Here is a 20,560-nt window from a genome sequence, read left to right on the forward strand (position 1 = left end):
TACCTGCCAGCGGGGCCTCCGCGGCCCCGTCCCTGCCGCGGGTGCGCGGCCCCGCGGCTGGAGGCGGCGCTGACGGGCCGGGGCGGTGCGGGGCGGTGCGGGGCGGTGCGGTACGAGCCGGCGGTGCGGTGCCGTGCTGCCCGCCCCCCGCCGCCGGCTCTGGAGCGGGCGCGGCGCCTCGCACAGCCCGGCTCTCCGCGCAGGGTGGCCGCGCAGAGCCCTCCCCGCGCCATCCCGACGCGGAGGTTGCCGAGCTGGGAGGAACCTCACCTGCGGGCGGCGGGGGATGCGGGGCTAGTCCCGCTCCGTGCCCAGAGGGAGCGCGGGCCTTGCCTCCCGCCGCCGAAAGGGAGAGGCGCCGCGCCTCCATTTTGGGGAGGGGGCGCAGGGGCAGCAAATGGCGCCGCCAGCCGGCAGGGCTGGGAGCGCGAAATGGCGCTCTGGGGTCTGAGCCTCGGCCCCCGCAGCACGACCGGGCTGCGGCGTCTCACAGCAAGGTGGCCCTGAGAGGGGTTTTAATCTCGGTGCTGCTGCAGGAGATAAAGCACCAGGAGGTCTTAGGAATCAGTTGACTGGAAGCTGGCAAATGTTGTCCCAGTTTCAAGAAGGAAAAGAAAGAAGACCCTGGTAATTACAGGCTCCTCAGTCTCACTTCAGTGCCTGGAAAAATTATGGAGAAGATTATTCTGGGAGTTACTGAAAAACATTTGAAAGACAACACAGTCATTGGGCATATTCAACATGGGTTAATGAGAGGAAAGGCCTGTTTAACACACTTTGTTTCCTTGTATGACAAGGTTACTCACCTAGCTGACCAAAGGAAGCCAGTTGATGTAATCTTTCTGGATTTCAGCAAATTTTTCAATACTGTTTCTTACAGTATTCTTCTGGACAGAAGTTCCAGCATATGGCTAGACAAACACATGGAATGATGGGTGAACAACCAACTGATGGGTCAGGCTCAAAGCGTTGTATTAGGCTGGCAGCCAGCCACTAGTGGGGTTCCCCAGGGCTCCATTTTAGAGCCAGTTCTCTTTAATGTTTTCATAAATGACCTGGACCCAGGACTCAAATGCAGACTAAGTTTGCAGATGATACTAAATTAGGAGGAGCGAGCTGCTACTCCTTCGAGGGTAGAGAGGCCTTGCAGAGAGATCTTGACAAACCAGAGGGCTGAGCAGTCACCTACTGCATGAAATTTAACAAGAGCAAGGGCCAGATTCTGCACCTGGAATGGGGCAACCCTTGATATACGTACAGACCAGGGGACAAGAGAGTGGAGAGCAGCCCCGTGGAAAGGGATCTGTGCTTGATGGCAAGGTGAATATGAGTCAGCAGTATGCTCTGGCAGCCAAAAAGGCCAACTGTGTCCTGGGGTGCACTGAGCACAGCATTGCTAGCTGGTTGAGGGGAGCAATTTTCCTGATTTACTGTTTGCTGGTGCAACCTCATCTTGAGTACTGTGTATGGTTTTGGGAGCTACAATATGAAAAGGAAATAAAACTATTAGAGAGTGTCCAAAGGAGGGCTACAAAGATGGTGAAGGGTCTCGTCATGGTTTTGGCTATGATAATTTTCTTCACAGAGGCCTGTACAATGCTGTGCTTTGGATTTTTGATGAAAACAATGTTGATCACACAACAATATTTTTAGTTGTTGTAGAGCAGTGCTTGCACAGAGCCAAGGACACTTCAAATTCTCATGCTGCACTGCCAGCAGGGAGGCTGGTGTGTGCGAGTTCGGAGGGGACACAGTCAGGACAGCTGACCCCAAATGACCAAAGGGATATTCCATACCATATGATATCATGCTCAGCAATAAAAGCTGAGGTAAAGAAGGAGAAAGGGGGAGATGTTCAGGGTGATGGCAATTGTCTTACCAAGGAACAATTATGCATGATGAGTCCTGCTTTCCTGGAATTAGTTGAACACCATCTCTGGAAGTGTTCAAGACTAGGTTGGATGTGGCCCTGTGCAACCTGATCTAGTGGCTAGCATTCCTGCCCATGGCAAGGGTGTTGGAACTAGGTGATCTTTAAGGTCCCTTCCAACCCAAGCCATTCTGTGATTCTATGAGTCTGTGATCAGCCTGCTGATAGGAAGTACCGATTGAACTCCTCATTTTGCTTTGTTTTCACACATAGCTTTTGCTTTGCCTAGTTAATTGTCTTTATTTCAACCCATGAGTTCCCCCTCTTTTACCTTTCCAATTTTCTCTCCCATCCCACCTGGGGAGAATGAGCAAGCAGCTCTGTGGAAGACAGAGCTCCTGTGGAAGGAGAGGTGCTCCAGCCCCTCGATCATCTTCGTGGCCCTCCTCTGGACTATCTCTAATAGGTCCATGTCCTTCTTGTGCTGAGAGCCCCAGAGCTGAACACAGTACTCCAGGTGGGGTCTCACAAGAGCAGAGTAGAGGGGGAGAATCACCTCTCTCAACCTGCTGGCCACACTTCTTTTGATGCAGCCCAGGATATGGTTGGCTTTCTGGGCTGCAAGCACAAATTGCCAGCTTATGTTGAACTTCTCGTCAACCAACACCTCCAGGTCCTTCTCCTCAGGGCTGTTCTCAATCCATTCCCTGCCCAGCCAGTATTTGTGCATAGGATTGACCTGGCCCAGATGCAGGACCTTGTGCTTCTGGATGCCTGACAGAGAGTTAATTGTCCTGGGTGATGACAGCTTCACAGAGCTTTTTCTCAGACCAAATAAATGCACTGACTTTGGAAAGGCAGCTGGAAAAAAATCATCAACAACAACAAAATCAACATTTACCTAGAAGACTACATTTTGAAATTTTAATTATCTTCAGATACAATTACACGACATTGAGCCTATTATTTCATTGGGGTTAAGCCCAAGTTCATCAGTGATATGAAAGGCAAGAATCGGTTTAGCAAGAAAATATAATCTTAGCCTAAGCCATCTGTGGTGAATTTGCTCTCTTAGTTTGTTCCTCCACTTCATAGCATTTCTGGTGTTTGCAGACTCTGAGTAAGCACCAGGTACTGCTGCTGTGTTTCTTGAATGGGAGGTGTTTGCTCTGATGCCTTTGTATTTGCATGGGACTACCTGCATCCTGTCTGTTCAGTGGAGAAGGAATTCTGTGTGGAAGATTCAAGGTAGCTGAACCAGCTACTCTGACACAGAGAAAGTAAAAAGAGTAATAGTCACTGCTCTCATCCTCTTCCCCCTGCTTTCACTAACGTCATGGGACATATCTCCTGACAGGACAAGAAGAGGGCTTGTTTTCCTATGCCTGTGCTGCACTAAGGAGCCTTTTGCATACTTGCACAGATCATTTAAAAAGTGCTAGCACTGAGTATACAACTGAATATTTTTTCCTGCAGAAGAAATAAAAATGAGTGTGCAGCTGTATCTAGTGCTTTTACAGTCAGCACACCTAGGATCCCACAACTATGCAAGGCATTAGTAAAATCAGGATCTCACAACCATGCAAAGCACGGACAATCCTCTTCCACTACTGGGTCAGCAAATCAACCTTCCGTACAGCCAGGAAGGCTGTAGGGCACGAGAAATGGGGCTGCCTCACAAAGTAAAACTAGCCATACTTCCTCTCTCTGCACACGCTTCCCCTTCAGAGTCAAGTAGTCTTGGTCAACATCAGAAAAAGTATAGTTGTCTTCTCACTGACCCTTTTGTGTTGTTATGAGAATAATTGTTAAAAATCCACATTATCCCTTTTGCTTCAAATAAGAAGATTTCAGCATCCATTTGTCCTGGACAGCCAACACATGGAAATCACAGAACTGAGGCATCAAAATCGGCATAACAATAGAGCAAAGAAAATTTAAATATATATATATAAACAGACAATTCTTTTAGGCTCCATTGCATATATTCGCAAACAATCCAGTATTACAGTTCAGAGATTTAATTCCTTGCTTTACAGGGCAAGTAGATGAGTTAAGGGCTCCTTGTACCAAGATTTGAGTGGCTTCAAGAAATGTCATAAAGCTTGTTAAAAAAATGTTTAAGTGGGAATAAAAAGGAAAGTAAAAAGAGAAGGTAAAAGCAGCCGCATGCTGAAGAGATGACACTTTTATGTTTTTGAACAGTTTTGTTCATCATTCTGTAGGACCTGCAGAATACCATTTTCCTGAGTCAAGCATTGACAGTTCATTAAAGACTAAGCAGAACGCAGCAATATACAGGCATCACTAACGGGTGGAACAGGGAATTTGTGACCTTGACAGGCTGGTGCAAATCAGCATGAAACCTTAACTATAAAAGTTTGAAATTCACAGCTCTTTATGCTATATTTCACTTGAAAAAATGAAGCTGCTTGCTTGAAACATTATCGATGGAAAAATTTAAACCATTTCTTTTCAATGGAACATGAACTTTTGTGTTGAGTAGAAAAATGCCTCTTTCCAAATGGAAATAGGCCAATTATTCTGGAGTGCTATTGAATTTTGGAGTGCAAGAAAAGAAATAAACGAACCATTTCTGCATGTTCTGATTGCCAATATCTCTTAGTCCCTCAGCAAAAATTTTGAATGAGGCAAGAACTAGGATAGCACAAAATCAAAGTGACAGAAATACTGAATATTTTATTTAAAAGCTGTGCTTGATAAGCTATTGGTACTCTAACAGTGGTTTCAGATGCCATTCAGAAGACTTCAGATATCAGAAGCTTCCTACTTGCCATTACGATATGGGGCTTTGCCAGCTGAGCAGCATGGGGTCTCCAGCCCAATGTTTTTAAGAAAATGGGAAAGGAGGAATCAGAAGTAGAGTAGAAGGAAGATCTGTGTAGATCCAGGTGTTTACCCCAGAATAGGTCACCTAGAAGCAGCACATGCTAGAGGGGTGCTGGCCTCTGTCTCCTTTTTGAACTGCAGCAGCCCTGATGCAGCTGGTCACTGCGCAAAGTAGAAAATCCCTACTGAGAGTGACTGTACTCAGAACATTGTGCTTGGCCTTACAGCAGTCACCAGCCATGGAGCTGGCAAAGCAGCATGACAACATGAAGGAGGTAAGATCCCACCTTCAAGGCCCTTTGGAAGAACAATAGGGATACTGAGTTTGTCTTTCAAGCACCAGTACATTGTTGCGTGGAAAAGAGGGCTCAGCTACCTTTGCAGAGCTGGGGTTATTTAGTCTGGAGAAGAGAAGGCTCAGGGGAGACCTTATTGTACTTTACAATTACCCTAAAGGAGGTTGTAGCGAGGTGGGGATTGGGCTCTTCTCCCATGCACCAAGTAACTAGACAAGGGGAAACTGCCTCAAATTGTGCCATGGGAAGTTTAGATTGGATATTAGGAGAAATTTCTGTACTGAAAGGGTTGTGCAGCATAGAAACAAGCTGCCCAGGGAAGTGGTTGAGTCACCATCCCTGGAGGTCTTCAAAAAATGTGTAGATTTAGAACTTAGTAGCATGATTTATTGGTGGACTTTAGTACTAGGTTAAAGGTTGGACTACATGATCTCAGATATCTTTTCCAACCTGAATGATTCTATGATTCTTTGACTTTTATTTTGTGTAGCAAATGTAACAATGTGTTCTAGAGGTGTTGCTATAATACATATAATCATAATGGGTTTTGATTTAGTAATTGTGGATATATTTGGTTTGTTTCTTAACTTTATGTGTAAATTTTATATAAATTAATGCTTTATATGATGTGTGATATTTATAGCATTAATCAATCTTCCATGTACTTCTTTGTAAAACAAATTTTAAATAGTTATGGTTTCAGATTATTCCTTATACTTAAGAGCAGATATTCTTTAAATCTTTTTTATACTTTTAATCGTGATAACATAGTTTTCTGCTATTATCATGTTTTTGCCTCTGACTTTTTAAATCCATTTTTAAAATTCATCTATTTATTATTTACTTCTGTAGGTATTTAACATTTCTTTATTTTGTTCTATGTACATCTCTTAAGTAATTTCAATCTCTTTTGATATAGAAGTTTTAGGTGGATCCTCATAAAAATAGCTTCTCTTGATATCTGAATCTAAGTAGTACAGGATTGAATCTGATAGTACAGGATTGCCTCAAGGTCCTTTGTTCTCACTGATTATCAGTAGGAGAGAATTATTTCATTTTCTTATATTCATGTGTCTGCATAAATCCTTTGGGATGTATAGATGCCATAATACCGTGTAACTGAATCAGGAAAAAAAATGATATTTGCAGTTGTAGTCCAACCTTGGTTTTACTTCGCTGTTTCTATCCCTTTATCTACTTATACTCAGTTTTCTTGCAAGTTTTAATGGCCATATTTAGCAGATATTTTACCTTTTACATCAATGATTAAATTAAGAGGCAAATTAACGTAAGTGCTCTGACAGCTCCTGATTGTCATCAAAATAGGCACTCGTGGTTTAACATATATTTAATTAAAATGTCGTGCTTGCTTCACATTCAACAGTCAGTAAAAATTCAGCATTTATGTCCTCTTAATTTTTTTTTTTTAAGTATCATTACTTTCAGCGTACTTCAATAAGAGTTTTAAAAGCTGTGTTTTCTTCTTTCTGGAAGCCTAACTACTAATTACACTGAATATAGCCTTCCTCTTGTCTGTCTTTATAATTAGGAAGATGAATTGACCCTTACATTGTGTTGTGACTTTGCTTTTTTCTAATAAAAATATTATGTCCCCACTCACTATTTCAAAGATTAAGAAAGACTGATTAAGAAAAGAAGGGAACAGTTTTTCAATGCTACTTATGGATTTGTAGTTTTGTTATTGTGTTAAGTCACACACGCATCTGAGCCCCCTTTTTATTTCTTTCTTCTACAAATTAAAAACCTATCCTGCACCATCAACCATTAGCCTTATACTCCAAAACAGTCCAGAAGGTACCTTAAAAAAGAAAAGAAAAAAGGAAAAAAAAAATAGCTATAATACAGGAGGCCATTTTAACAGGTGTTTCTTTTGACAAAACATTAGGTTATTGTGCTTTCCCCTTCTCCAAGGTCTTTGGGAAAACACCATCCTATGTCTTCGACTTCACCACAAACCCTTTGGTTTTATCTATCCCAGAGGGAGAAGAGACATGAATGGTGAAAGCAAGCAAACCTCATGACATTTCTTTACTTTTCGTGAGGAAGAAGAAAGCATGCAGGAAATTAAAAGATGTGACTGGGCTATTTCCCCCATTTCAAACAAGGAAGGAAAATTCTGGCAATTGCAGGATTTTTTTTTTTTTTTAAAGTTTTTCATAACACTATTTCCTTGGGAATAGAAAGAAGAGGTCACGGCAACATAGGAGTAAAATGTATATATTTTATATATATATTTATATATATGACTCCTCCTTCCTTGTTTTTGAGGCACAGTTGTAATATAATGGTATATGCTGTAAGTGATCAGGATTCTAAGATTTCTTCATCATCCCCCCAAAGGACTAGCCTCTTTCACATTTAGAAATTTGGGGTTTTTATGTTTAAAGGAGTGAATGCAGAACCTGATATTTCTGCAAATTATTTCTATGGATATCAATTAATTATTTAATATCTTGGGGTTTATCTGCTGGTCTAGTAAAGTCAGCTACACCTTCTGTTGAATCTTCCTGTGGGAAGAATGCATCTACCTTAGGCCTTATTCTTGGGATGAAGAGAAACTGGTTACAGATCCTGATTATTTTAGGCTAAGGCTCAAGACAGCAACAGAATCACTTCTTTGCCTTTGAAGGATGTTAAACCAAAACTGAGATATTCAGACAACTTTCTCAGCAGCTCCTTATCACCTGTAACTCTGCAGAATTCACTAAGCACTCAAAAGTCTGCTTCAGGATGCCAAGACTTAGGCCTAAGTGGGAAGAGAGCCACAGATTTGCCTTCCATTAACATCTATTGCTCAGTTCCCCACTTGCTGTGCTTTCAAAGGTACAAGCAGCAGGGAAAGATGGAGGTGTGAAGGGCAACGTCCAGACTCACCCTTCATTCCCCAGTTCTTGCCGCACAGAGGCAGATGTGCTAGGTTAAGCCATAATGCAACAAATGTTAATATTGACTGTTCATCGCTAGATTACTCTGTCATGCTAGTCTGATGTGGATCTGATGTGGACATATGGTGACATACTGCAATTGTCCAATCATGCTGCCCCCAATATTTGTTTGTGCTCACTTTATCCTTCATTGTTACCGCATTGTTACTTATTGCAGAAGAACAGAGAAGACCTGTTCCAGCAAAGTTAGTGACACAGACAGATAACCTCTCTTGCAGAAGTAGCTTCTCAAAAATGCCAATAAATATGAACTGGCTCAGTGAGTTTTAACTGGATCATCTTTGTTTTGCCTCACGTGGCACTTCTGATTTGACATTAGACCACCAAATGTCACACTGCTGTTTTCATTTAAATCACAGTCCAAGTTTACTCCGGGGTTAGGATTAGACTTGATGTATTCCTTCCACAGAATTCAGTCCAATTCATTTAATGCTGAAATGTTCCCAGTCACTTAAACTTGGGGAAGTCACTAAATTTAAAATCAGATTCACTCCTTGTAAAAACACATATAGGTCAAAGGAGTACTTCTTGATAACATTCTGTGTGATGGATATACTGCGTAAAATACCAGCAAGTTTAAAAAAGAGAGAGTATGGTAAAGTGGGAAACCACAGGAGAGATTAAACCCCACTTTTCTCCATCATCATCATTTCTCTTGAGAGTCTAGGCAAACAAACAAACAAACAAACAAATTTTCAAAATGAAAATAATGAAAGCGTTCCCAAACACTTTATGTCCTGCTGGTACGTTTGAGAGCATTTCTGTAAAAAGCAATACACGTTTTTCTGATTTTATGAGCTTTTAGTTATTTGGGAACATGAACGAATAAATCAAGTGCTGAGTTTTCTGGCTTAGCTTTCATGAGACTTCATGCTGATGTTTCTAAGCCCAGCGTCACTTCCAAGAAGCTTTATGGGCATGTTGAGAGTAGTTCTTTAAAAATATTATGGCAGTATTTTAAGACACTGTTATGTCATGGTGGCCCTTCAAAAAGCCAAAAATAATGAAGAGTTTTGGGTAAACGTCGCTTTTCTTTGCACCTGCGCAGCTTGTGAAGTCCAGGTGGTGAGCAGATCTTCCTGATCTAACAGGAAGAGTTACTTCATGTTGACTAACCCTCTCCTAAGTACAAACATTCTTAGTGATCTCACATTTTCACTTACATGTTGCAACCTACTGCAGCAAGGTACACAGCCCCACGGCCATAAGGCACAGCAACCTATTAAATGAGTACAACAAACCCAAGCGGCTGTGCCCTGAATGGCATTGCACATTGTCCAGCAAGGTCCTGGCACCGAGAGGCTAAGGCTGATGAAACTATTTGGGCACCACACTATAAGAAGGACATAAAACTGTTAGAGAGTGTCCAAAGGAGGGCTACAAAGATGGTGAAAGATCTAGAGGGCGAGATGTACGAGGAGTGGCTGAAGTCACTGTGGTGGTTTTACCTTGCTAGGCAGCTGAACTCCACCACAGCCGCTCTCTCACTCCCCCTCCTAAGAAGAGGAAAAAGGAAAGGAAAGAAACAACTCATGGGTTGAGATAAGGATAAATTAATTAAAGGAAAAAAATAATTAATAAGGAAAAATTATTATTAATTAAATAATAGGGTGAATTATTGAAGTAGCTCAGAAAAAGCAGCCAGAAGGTCTGATTTCCTAAACAACCACACCATGCACTGTGCAGCTAATTCCTGCTTTATGCAATTTTCTACAGTGTTTTGAAATTCTGCAGTATATTATCTGCTACAATATCTATGGTATTGTCTATACAACTTTTCTGATGCATTGAAATATGTTTAATGAATTACAGCGCAACTCTTCTACAAAGCTAGTTTCAGACAGCTCTTGAACAACATATCAAAATCCTGGACTGAAAAGCTTCCTAACATAGTCCTAACTAACTTAAACATCCAGATTTGCTTATGTTCAGGACAAACCTAAGGATATGAAAGATTTAGCTCTATACTTTCTATCAGTGCTTTTATCAGTGTTATGAGAATGTTTTCTGCTTGGTTCAGGATGTTTTGGGGGCTAGCTTTCACACAAAGCTAACGAATTCCAGGTATAATTTTAATGCCTTAGGTTCATAACGCTCATAGCTTAAGAAGTCATTCCCCAACTACAGTTAACAGAATATAACTATTGCTTAAACTTCAAATGAAATTCAATTCAGTCTTAAATAAAGTACAATGATTATAATTCATACTGACTAACCCCCTCCTAAATATAATCTCTAATCATTATAAATTTTTCAAATTCCTCCATGCAGTTGTTTAATCAGCTGGCTACTAGCATTCTTAATCAGCTAACAAACTGAAAATGCAAACTTTGTGGTGAGTCAATGAAATCAGTTTTAAAAAAGAAACTAGGTAATTTGACAGAAGAAAAAGAAATGCCTAATTTTATTAAAAAGTCCTTTTCTCGTTCTGCAGCTGATCAGGCTTCCTTCACAGATTTTGTTATGTCATGGCGTAAGAATGGTCAAACATTTAAAATTACAATATAATGTTTTAAAAGGCAAACTTTAGGTCTCTGAAAATTATTTTTTCATTATTTTCCTAAGCAGGTGGTAAGATTGTGTATTAAATTTGTTATCTTACTTTAAGAGAATAGTGTGTGCTTCGGAAATGGAAACCATTTCTATCTTTTCTAATTATTCCATACATTTTGTGCATTAAAGAAAGTTATTTTCAATTGCATTTTGCTAATAATATGAAGAAATAACTTAAATTTTCCTGTCTGGATTAAAAAACAAGTCTGTTTGATCAGATTTAAATGTAGCATTTTATAAAATCAAATAAAGAGATGTCCATTGACAAGAACAGTTCCAAAAAATCTCAACAGAACAAAAATATCTCAAGATTTTACTTCAGATACTCTGGATTTCTAGAACTTCAGGAAGAAAATGAACATATATAAAAAAAGAAAATCCTCTCTTTCGTGTGAGAAAAGGTACTTTTGATTATCCAGTCACATTATGCCCCAAAAAAGTAATCTGTAATTTCAGACAACAATAATATTATGTTCCTGTCCATTCAGTAGTTGTTTTTTAAATTACATTTTTCTTCGTCTTTTTAAGAATAAATATTTTAGCTACTAGGGCCATATAATGTGTTATAGCACACTGCAAGCATTATTTGATTTTTTTACACAATAAGAAGTGATTTATTTTCTGCAAGTTTTTTCTTTTTATGGGGTTACATGTGTCTCAAAAGCATAAATATTCTTTTATTCTTTCATTCTGAAAGAACAGAAAAGCTTAGATCATAGGGAACTGTGTTCTAATGAAAATACAGGATTTTGGTTTTTCATATATATGAACTGCAAAAATACAAGCATTAAGCATCTATTTTTTAAATGCAATCTGGTGTAGATCATTAAGGATTCAGTTTCCTGAAAACAGTACAATTATTTCAGCTGTGGACTCTGCACAGACACTTCGATTAAGTTCAGATATTTTGGCATATAAATATCCACATAAAAATATGTTTGAACTATGTAATGGCTCCATTACACAGCAGAGATTTGCAAATATTTGTAATTCTTTCTAACAAGTAGCTATTGTACAGTGCATGTAAATCCATTGGTAAAGTAATATTGGTGTTAAATGTAGAAAATATCCTGTTCTTATTCAATTTCCATTGGTTTGGGTTTCTATTTGAGAATAGTGTAGTTAGGATCAGGATGTTCCCATATTTACCAGAAGGTATTCAAGTGCTTTATTTTGGGAATGGGAGCTTTGCCAGTCTCATATACACTTTATGTTTGATAGCTTTGGCAAGCATCTTCTTTTATAACATATGTATTAACTTGGCTAACTCAAAGAATTCTGCTGAGAATGCCTTCAATATTCACATGCTGTACCAAGCAAGATTTACACCTCCAAACTGCTGAATGCAGAAGGATCACGCCCCTGTAATCTTTACTTATAATTGCTATGTTTTGTAACAACTTGCATCTCTGTCAACTAGTGGTGTGAAAGAAAAATGCTAGATGCACCTGAGTAACTGTGGAAACCCAAACTATGTTTATGGGTAATTGGATAATCTAACCTACCTACATGAGATAGGAGGTCCTTGGTATTTAATACGTGGAAATATTATCTTGAAATTAATCATTTGGAATGAGTGATGTCTTATTGTTAGCGTTCATGAAGACACATAATCCACAAAGTGATTATATGAAGGTGCTTTATTAGGCGCCGGAAGTTAGGGGCATGCCTGCCCAAATCTAACTTCGTCTGATTTGTTCTCTTAGTTCTCTTTTATCTCCTAAGATACTACATATGCATTAGGTTTCACAACTCATCTATGCATATTCATTTCCTAGCTCCGCCTAGCCTCGCTTCGTATGCTAATTATCTTATCAGTCCTTCTGCACTTGCGTATTACTCTCTGGTGGTCGTCCGGGTGGTCGTCGGGATGAAGTAAGATGTCTTCATCAGAGTTGAACTTTTTAACCTTTCCTTCTCACGCATGCTCTCTGAGCCCTTGGTCTCAGTCCAAACCGCAAGGTTGGTTTGACCCAGTTCCCAGAGTCCAAGAAGCCCCAGTTATCTAGATGTCTTGCAAATTGAGCATTCTTTTAATCCTCCTTACTCCTCATCATGAATTGGTGCATTCTCATGTTACCCTTGCACATATATTTTGTATCTTCCAAGCGCAGCCTCGGAACAGTACATCGCAAATGTAACATACTAAACAATATTGTATTATTTCTTCTTCTATTACTAACATTTCCCCCCTTTGAAAGCATTTCACTCCTTTCGAGGAGGGCAAATGCTTTCACTAACTAACTAAAATATTTTACACTCAGTGCTCACCAATAATATAATCATGGAAAATTACATCATTAAGAATCAAGGAAATTACAAAGATTAGGATTGTCACAACATTTCATAAGTCCACCACTTCTGCTTTATGTTACGTTCACCCTTCTGGTTGGGTTCACTTGATCTGAAACTGATCTTGTCTATTCGGTTTTCATTCCATTTCACCTCCTGGGTTCCTCAGATTCTTTCTCTGAAATCCAAAGTTGTTAGATGCCGGTGGAGGATATTGAGGATGTGGTTCCATTTGCTGAGCAATAGTTTGCATCACTGTCCGGTTCCAGGTTGTCTTCCTTAGAATCAGACTTTTCAGCATTATAAATGTTAACCAAATTAGTACCCCTACAATCACCAATATAGTTATTGTCTCCAGTAAGGACTTAACCCAATTACTAATATTCCATCCACTAAAAATTTTATCCAACCAGCTTGTTGTCATATCTTTCTCTTCCTGTTCTGCATCTTGTTCCACTCAAGCCAGTTGTTCTATGACATGTTCTACATCAATAGTCACATTTGAAATGTGGATGCAGCAATGATCAATATGATCTTTTAGAAATCCACATACTCCATGTTCCTTTAATAACAGTGTATCTAATGCCAATCGATTTTGTAGCACCATTTTAGTTGTAGATTGTAGTTGGATATTAAGGTCTCTAAAGCCTTCTTTCGTGGCTCTCGTGCCTACTCACTTGTCCTGTAAGTTTATAAATCATTTCCCTATTTCGATAAGTAGCTACCTGTGCAAATAGAGATTCTAACGCCCAACTGAATTTTACTCCATCCGAGGGTTCATGCCATATATCTTCATCTGCCCCTTCTTCTAAACTTCTTTTTGCCCTACTAATTTGTAGGGTTTCCAACTTTCCCTTAAAAGGAGACTTTTTCCATATTGGACGCAGTGTGGGGAGGGAGTCCTAGAGTTATTTCTTTTACTTCCCCATCTATCGGCGGGTGTGTAGTCCAAGTTCCATTACTGGCTGCCCATACAAATTGTCCTGGACTTTTTATGGTACTATAGCTACAATCCACTGCGACTTGACTAGCCTGGCTATTTCTTTCCGAATTGTACTTAATTCCTCGGCAAGCACATCCTGCCCTAAGAGCTATCAATACCGGAAGTAAGTGCTTGATATCTTCATTATTACTGTCGCAAGTATATTTCTTCTCACAAGTCCACCAAGCTACCTTTGTTGACTCTTGTCTACCACTACTGTCAACCCGGCTTACTGTATAAAACTGATCAGTTCCATTCTGCTTTCCCTGCCATTTAATACACCATGATGTATTCCCTCCATACTGGAATTTCTGCAATAAACTTACTGTCCAATCACTATCCCACCCTTTCATTCCTTTTGGCTCATTTTTCTCTTGACATTCCCAAACAATCTTTTCTCTAACTCCTTCTACTACACGTAGTTCGTCGTAATAACACTGTCCCACATTCTTAAATCTGCCTATCATTATGAAATGGTAGTTCTTCTTCTTTTCACATTCAGACCTTGATGTTGGGGGGCTCAGTTTCCTATAGTATTGTGTAACATTTATCCTCTCTAGAACTTTCACTTCTTTACATTGAATTGTTTCATTTCCTTTTACTTGGGGCAGTGGCAGGTGGTTATACCCCACTCAAGCGGGTCCCCTGTTGCTTTTGGAATGGGCAAACAAGCAGTAATTCTATCAGTTCCTTTCATTATGGCAAAATCTTTAATCAATCCTACCAGTAAATTCTCTGATGGTTGCCTGTGTGGGATCTGTACCACTTGTGTCCATGGTACCTGGCCCTCTCTTTTTCTTCTAGATCCTTTTCAGTGGGCTACCAATATTCCTTTATCCAATTTCGGATATACCAATATTTCTCTTATCCCGTAATCTGTGCTATTTTCATGTGTTACCATGCACCGGTAGTTTCCTTTGTTGACTTTAGTAACACTAAACAGGGTTCAGGTGGTAGCTCCTCTCAGTTGTTGGCCCAATTCTATGGTTTTACTTACGTATGCCTTCCCCTTCCATCCAGCCTTCAATCCTGTATTGTCCCTGGTTGTGTCTACGTATATTTCCTGGCTCTGTCCGGAGTCACTTATTTTTTCCCAGACCACCTGTAGAGAGCTAATTGTTATTGGTTTATCGTTGTGCATTCCACATTCCAAAGTAACATTTTCTCCTCTGAATATTTCCTCTTTCTTATATTTTTCTGGTATTTCTAGGAACCCAATTACAAGGTATTTACACAAAACAATTACTGTTATCGTTACTGTTGTTAAGAACCCCAACATTGTATGGTTATACGCGCCTCAACTATAGTTTTGTATCTCTGATTGCTCGCACTGACCAAAATTTGGGAACCTTTTTCACCCGAGTATAATGAATCCAAGCATCCACCCCTTCTACCTTTACAGCTGTAAAAGTAGTCAATAATACTTGATAAGGTCCGGCCCACCGTTCTCTCAGGGGTTCTTCATTCCAGTTTTTAATGTACACTTGGTCACCTGGCTGAATGTCGTGGACAGGATTTTCCAGTGCCAACGGTCGGTTCCACACCAGAACACTTTGAAGTTGAGCTAAAGTTTTACCAAGAGACAATATATAATTATAAACATCCTGGCTCCCTGTTATATGCATATTAGGATTTGGTTCTGGGGATTCATAAGGCTTTCCATACGTAATCTCGTATGGGCTTACTGACATTCCACTCCTTGGCTTTATCCTTATTCTCAGTAAAGCTATAGGCAAAGCTTGTGGCCATTGTATTTTGGCTTCCTGGCAGATTTTACTGATCTGTCCCTTTAGAGTTTGGTTCATCCTTTCTACCTGTCCACTAGATTGGGGTCTCCATGCAGTATGTAAATTCCAAGAAATTCCTAATAGCCGACTTACGTCTTTAACCAAAGATGAAACAAAGTGCGGCCCCCTATTCGAGGATATTCCTAATGGTACCCCAAACCTCGGAATGATTTCCCGCAGTAACCATTTTACTGTCTCTTTAGCTTGATTGGTGCGACAGGGAAGGGCTTCTGGCCATCTGAAAAAGGTGTCAACCCCTACTAACAAATACCTACATCCCCTAGTCCTAGGTAACTCTACAAAATCAACTTGCCAGTAATCTCCTGGTTCTATTCCTACTCTAACTCTTCCCATTTCAGCATGTTTTCTTGCTACTGGATTATTTTTCAGACAAATCTCACACTTTGACATTACTGATTTTGCCATTGTTAACATATGTGTAGAGATAATGCTACGTTTTAAAATGTTACCATTGCCTCTGCACCCCAGTGACACTCATTATGTCTTGTCTGAAGTATTTCTCGCATCACCAAGGGGGGTATTACTACCTGGCCCATAGCAGTTACATACCGTCCATCAGAGTTCTTTCGGGCCTTTAGGAGATTTGCTAATTTCTCATCCTCTGGTGAATATCTTGGTTCCTTGGGAAGATTAAGACAAGTGGGGCCTACCTTGAGTGGTACCAAAGCCATTACATTCCACACCTCCCGAGCAATTTGTCGAGCTGCTCGATCTGCCAGCCGATTCCCTTCTGATATTTTCAAGGTTCCTCCTTGATGAGCTTTACAGTGCATAATAGCCACTTGTTTTGTTTTTTGTACCGCATTTATCAAATTTAACACCTCCTCTTGATATCTTATATTGGCTCCTTGTGAGGACAACAGCCCTCTTTCTTTCCATAATGCTCCATGAACATGGACTAATCCAAAAGCATACTTTGAATCTGTCCAAATGTTTACCATCTTCCCTTTACTCAGTTCCAGTGCTCGAGGTAGGGCTATCAGTTCCGCTCGCTGTGCTGATGTTTCAGGTGGTAAAGGTTTTGCTTCGATTACTGTCTTCAGGGTTGTTACTGCATACCCTGCATATCGTGTTCCATTCTCCGCAAAACTACTACCATCAGTAAAAAGTTCCCAGTCATACCTTTCAAGGGGTACATCCTTCAAATCCTCACGGCTCGCATGGGTATGTTCAATTATTTCCACACAATTGTGTTCCAACGGTCCTTCTTCTGGAACAGTTCCTAGAAAGACTGCTGAATTTAACAGGTTAGTTGTTTTCAAGGTTACGTCATCTTGTTCAGTTAGTATTGCCTGATATTTCATCATTTGGCTGGGTGATAACCAGTGGCCCCCCTTTTGTTCTAAAACAGTTGTTACCATATGTGGTACAAAAACTTCAATATGTTTTCCCATTTGAAGGCAAATAATTTTCTACTATCTTTATCAAGAGGTATGCAAAAGAAGGCATCCTTTAAATCTATCACAGTAAACCATTTATATATCTCTCTCACAGATGTTAACAATGTGTAAGGATTAGCCACTACCGGGTGAATGTCCTTTGTTATTTCATTTATTGCTCTAAGATCTTGTACCAATCTATACTCACCATTCGGCTTCCTTACTGGAAAAATTGGAGTATTGTATTCCGATTTACATTCTTCCAGAATCTGATGTTTGAGAAATTTGTCAATAATTTTCACTGTCCCCTGCCTAGCTTCTATCTTAAGTGGATATTGTTTGATTCGAACAGGTTTGGCTCCTTCCTTTAATTCCACCTTTACCGGTTGTGCCAGTTTCGACTTCCGTGGTATATCTGTTTCCCATACTGTTGGTATAACTGCATTTTCTACTTCTCTTGGAATATTAACGAAGGGTTTATCTTTGATCATTAGGATTTGTCCTACTTTGGACTCAGGTACCTTCATTATTAATTCTCCATCCTCAAAGGTTATTGTTGCATCTAATTTAGCTAATAGATCCCGTCCCAAGAGTGGAATCGGGCATTCTGGTACATACAAGAATTCATGGGTTAGTTCCTTACCCCCAAAACGCAAATCAAGGGGTTGTAAGAATGGCCGTTCCTCCTCCTTCCCTGTGGCTCCAATTATTGTAGTTGTCTTAGTTCCTAATCGTCCTTTTAAACTATTTAACACTGAATATGTTGCTCCTATTACATTTACAGACTAATTAACACAGAGAAAGAAGCTCCTGTAACCAACAACAACAAAAAATTCAAGCCTCTCTCTTCGTTTCCTAGCTTTATTTCAACTAGTGGACCTGCTAGGGTAGATGCCCCAGGTCCCCGTCATTTCTGACTGTTGTAAGTTTATCCTGCAGCCTAAGACAAATTCTTTCTGATATCAGGGGCTGATTGCCCTAGAAAGAGGCTAGCCAATTGCCTCTGTTTGTTTTCTGAAGCCAGGTCCAAATTTTCTGTCTTTTTTTTTTTTTTTTTTTTTTCCATTGCATTTCAAAGTTGGTCCAAAAATTCAAAAATTCCATAGGGTTTTCTTTTGGATCTTGTTGGAACAGATTCTCAATTCCCAATTTAACCAGATTTTGGTATTTACATAATTTCCGGGGTGGTAAGGGTCTGGGGGGGGGGGGGGGGTCGGTCAGGGGAATGCAATGGTTGAAAGTTCCCTGAGCGGTCCCATTGGCAATCTGAGCTCACACAGGAACTCAGGTTGTTTTAAGAGTTAGCTGCTTTTCTGTTTCCATGACAACTCTCTCCCGGACCCATCATGGTCCCTCCGCCCCAGAGGGCTCACACCGCGATTTTGAGATCTCAGCCTCGGGTTGAGGCGGAACTATTAACATTCCTACATCCTCTTCCCCTGCTCATTCAACTTCAAACAGCTCTGTTAAATACTACATGCCACACAGCCTTTAACACCTTCAACAACCCTTTTAACACTTCCTTTATCTTCCTCCAGCCTGTACTTTTCTAATGCCAACATCAAAGGCTCAGTCAGGGGCCAACTTAATTCCATACCTTTTCCCTCCAAGATGCTGAAACAACATATCAGTATACAACATTTCATCCTATTTTCCTTCTCTCCTCAAAAACTACATTAATTGCAAGACACTGTTATAGTCGATTGATCCATAAAGTGGCCATTTAGTTTATATAGTGGCCACAATTGATTGCAATACTTAGTGGAAATCCTCTTGCTTTCTGCCCCCCCCCCACTCCCCCTTCCGACAATATCCTTGCAATGTGCCAATATACACCCAAGGAGGCTTTCTTTAAAACGTCTTTGTTTTGGATATTACCCATTTCCTTGATTTCCCATTCCCTTTTATTTATTTATATTAATTACTGTCCCTTGTTTCAATTTCCACGCAAACCTTTTTATTGCAGGTTTTTACTATGTTTTCCTAGTCTTCTCAAATGTCCCAATTCTCTGGGATTAAACTCCACATACAAACTTCACTATTTCAGATTATTAATGAGCCCCGTTCCAATCGTAAATCCACAGGACTTCGGAAAAACACCTGAAGCACTCAGCCTTCCGTCTTCTAGACAAACAATACCACCTTTTCCACAAAATTTACATTTCAACAAGGCCGAATTTCAAGCCGAATGCTAATTTTTCTCATGCACTTTGTTAGTAAGCCTACACAAAACAAGGAATCACTCCTGTGTATCCATCAAGACAGGGGTTTAAAAGGTATTGAGGCCTAAATAAATTCGCTCTCCCCCTTCTTACCAAATTCCCAGGGCTCAGGCCCGAACCACCAAAGAAGTGGCTCTCCATTCTACCGCTTTGATAATCAGTCAGCCCCCTTCCCCCGATACTTGGGAAACCGACCGAACACCACCGCAAATATACCGAAACTTTTAAACTGTTACTTAGATAATGCTCCCACCTTCCTCCTTGTCACACTCAAAACATTTAAGAACGAAATAGGATTGCAAGATGCACCGCCGGGCCCGTGTATTGGGCACCACCAATCAACATTTGGATAAAGCAGCACTTCTTTTCGGTCTGTCATGCGCTTTGTTCGTCTCCGGCCGCTCCCCTCGCGGAGAATACGGAACCGCGGATCAGAACTCCGCACTCGCTTCGCAGCGATGCTGCGTCTCACTCACAACACAATCACGCAATCACACAGAGAGGCCCCTTGCACTCTCGCTCACAAAATAACATTAATTGTAAGATAGTATTGTACTGTAAGGTTCCGTTTTCTGGCCAACTTTCTTGATCTTCTAGTTCATACTGTGGCCACCAAACATTACAGTAATCAACCAGCTTACCCTTTCGTGACTCCTGCCCGAAACACCCCTCCTTCCAGTGTGCTAGTAAACAGCCCAAAGGGGAGGATCGCGGTACCGAAGCATTACCGCCCAGAATACTTTTAAGTTTTTCCATTATCAGCTATAGCTTTTACCGAACCGAACCAGATGCTGAGCCTGCAGCAAAACCAGACCACTGATGCCGAACCTGCAGCGCTTTCGCGACTGTCTGACGGACGGCGCCTAGGCTTACCACGGGAATTCCCTAGCCCAACCGTGCATGGCTTTCGCCGCGTCTGACCGGCAGGCTCCCAGACCAGATCGGTACCGATTACCAGAAAGCACCTTTTTCTTACCCTTTCAGAGGTACGTTGTGAGCAGCGGGGGTCGGTCGCGGCCGATGGCTCCCCGAGAAACTCCTCGGTGCCGGCTGGAGCGTGATCAGTTCGCGAGCCGCCTCAGCAGTGCCCGCAAGGTCCCACCTGGGTCGCCAAAATGTTAGCGTTCATGAAGACACATAATCCACAAAGTGATTATATGAAGGTGCTTTATTAGGCGCCGGAAGTTAGGGGCATGCCTGCCCAAATCTAACTTCGTCTGATTTGTTTTCTTAGTTCTCTTTTATCTGCTAAGATACTACATATGCATTAGGTTTCACAACTCATCTATGCATATTCATTTCCTAGCTCCGCCTAGCCTCGCTTCGTATGCTAATTATCTTA

The 20,560-nt window shown here is 40.8% G+C and overlaps 2 protein-coding genes across 13 annotated transcripts in view; both read right to left on the reverse strand.

The window, feature by feature from the left end:
• Positions 1–1,624, reverse strand: part of KIAA0319 — a 61,017-nt gene extending 59,393 nt beyond the window's left edge. For 2 of the 11 annotated variants that reach the window (XR_013945730.1, XM_080578130.1), the window contains exon 1: positions 271–1,621. Coding sequence is in view for 3 of the 11 variants with exons in the window: in XM_080578130.1 (XP_080434256.1) it covers positions 271–370 (100 nt within the window). In the remaining 8 variants the exon portion in view is untranslated. Of the gene's footprint in view, positions 1–3; positions 141–270 lie in introns of those variants that run through there. The other 9 variants (XR_013945728.1, XR_013945729.1, XM_080578136.1 and 6 more) reach the window with 9 other exon arrangements.
• A 10,533-nt stretch (positions 1,625–12,157) lies between these two features.
• On the reverse strand, positions 12,158–20,137 carry LOC308188773 (uncharacterized protein). Of its 2 annotated transcripts, none has more exons than XM_080578173.1 (2): positions 15,302–20,137; positions 12,158–14,911 (listed from the first exon to the last, which is right to left on the reverse strand). In XM_080578173.1, exon 1 carries the CDS (start codon positions 17,009–17,011, stop codon positions 16,055–16,057), a length of 957 nt encoding a protein of 318 aa, XP_080434299.1. In that variant the 5' UTR covers positions 17,012–20,137; the 3' UTR covers positions 12,158–14,911; positions 15,302–16,054. The 2 variants fall into 2 exon arrangements, with proteins under 2 accessions (XP_080434299.1, XP_080434298.1); XM_080578172.1 differs by having other exon boundaries at positions 15,253–20,137.
• Between the last annotated feature and the right edge of the window lie 423 nt (positions 20,138–20,560).

Source organism: Anser brachyrhynchus (genome assembly GCF_964034855.1).
Source record: "Anser brachyrhynchus genome assembly, chromosome: 2".
Taxonomy (NCBI): domain Eukaryota; kingdom Metazoa; phylum Chordata; class Aves; order Anseriformes; family Anatidae; genus Anser; species Anser brachyrhynchus.

What these genes read in the sequence shown, in the direction of transcription:
- LOC308188773 (XM_080578173.1), bottom strand. Translation starts at nt 17,011, where the DNA reads ATGGGAAAACATATTGAAGTTTTTGTACCACATATGGTAACAACTGTT.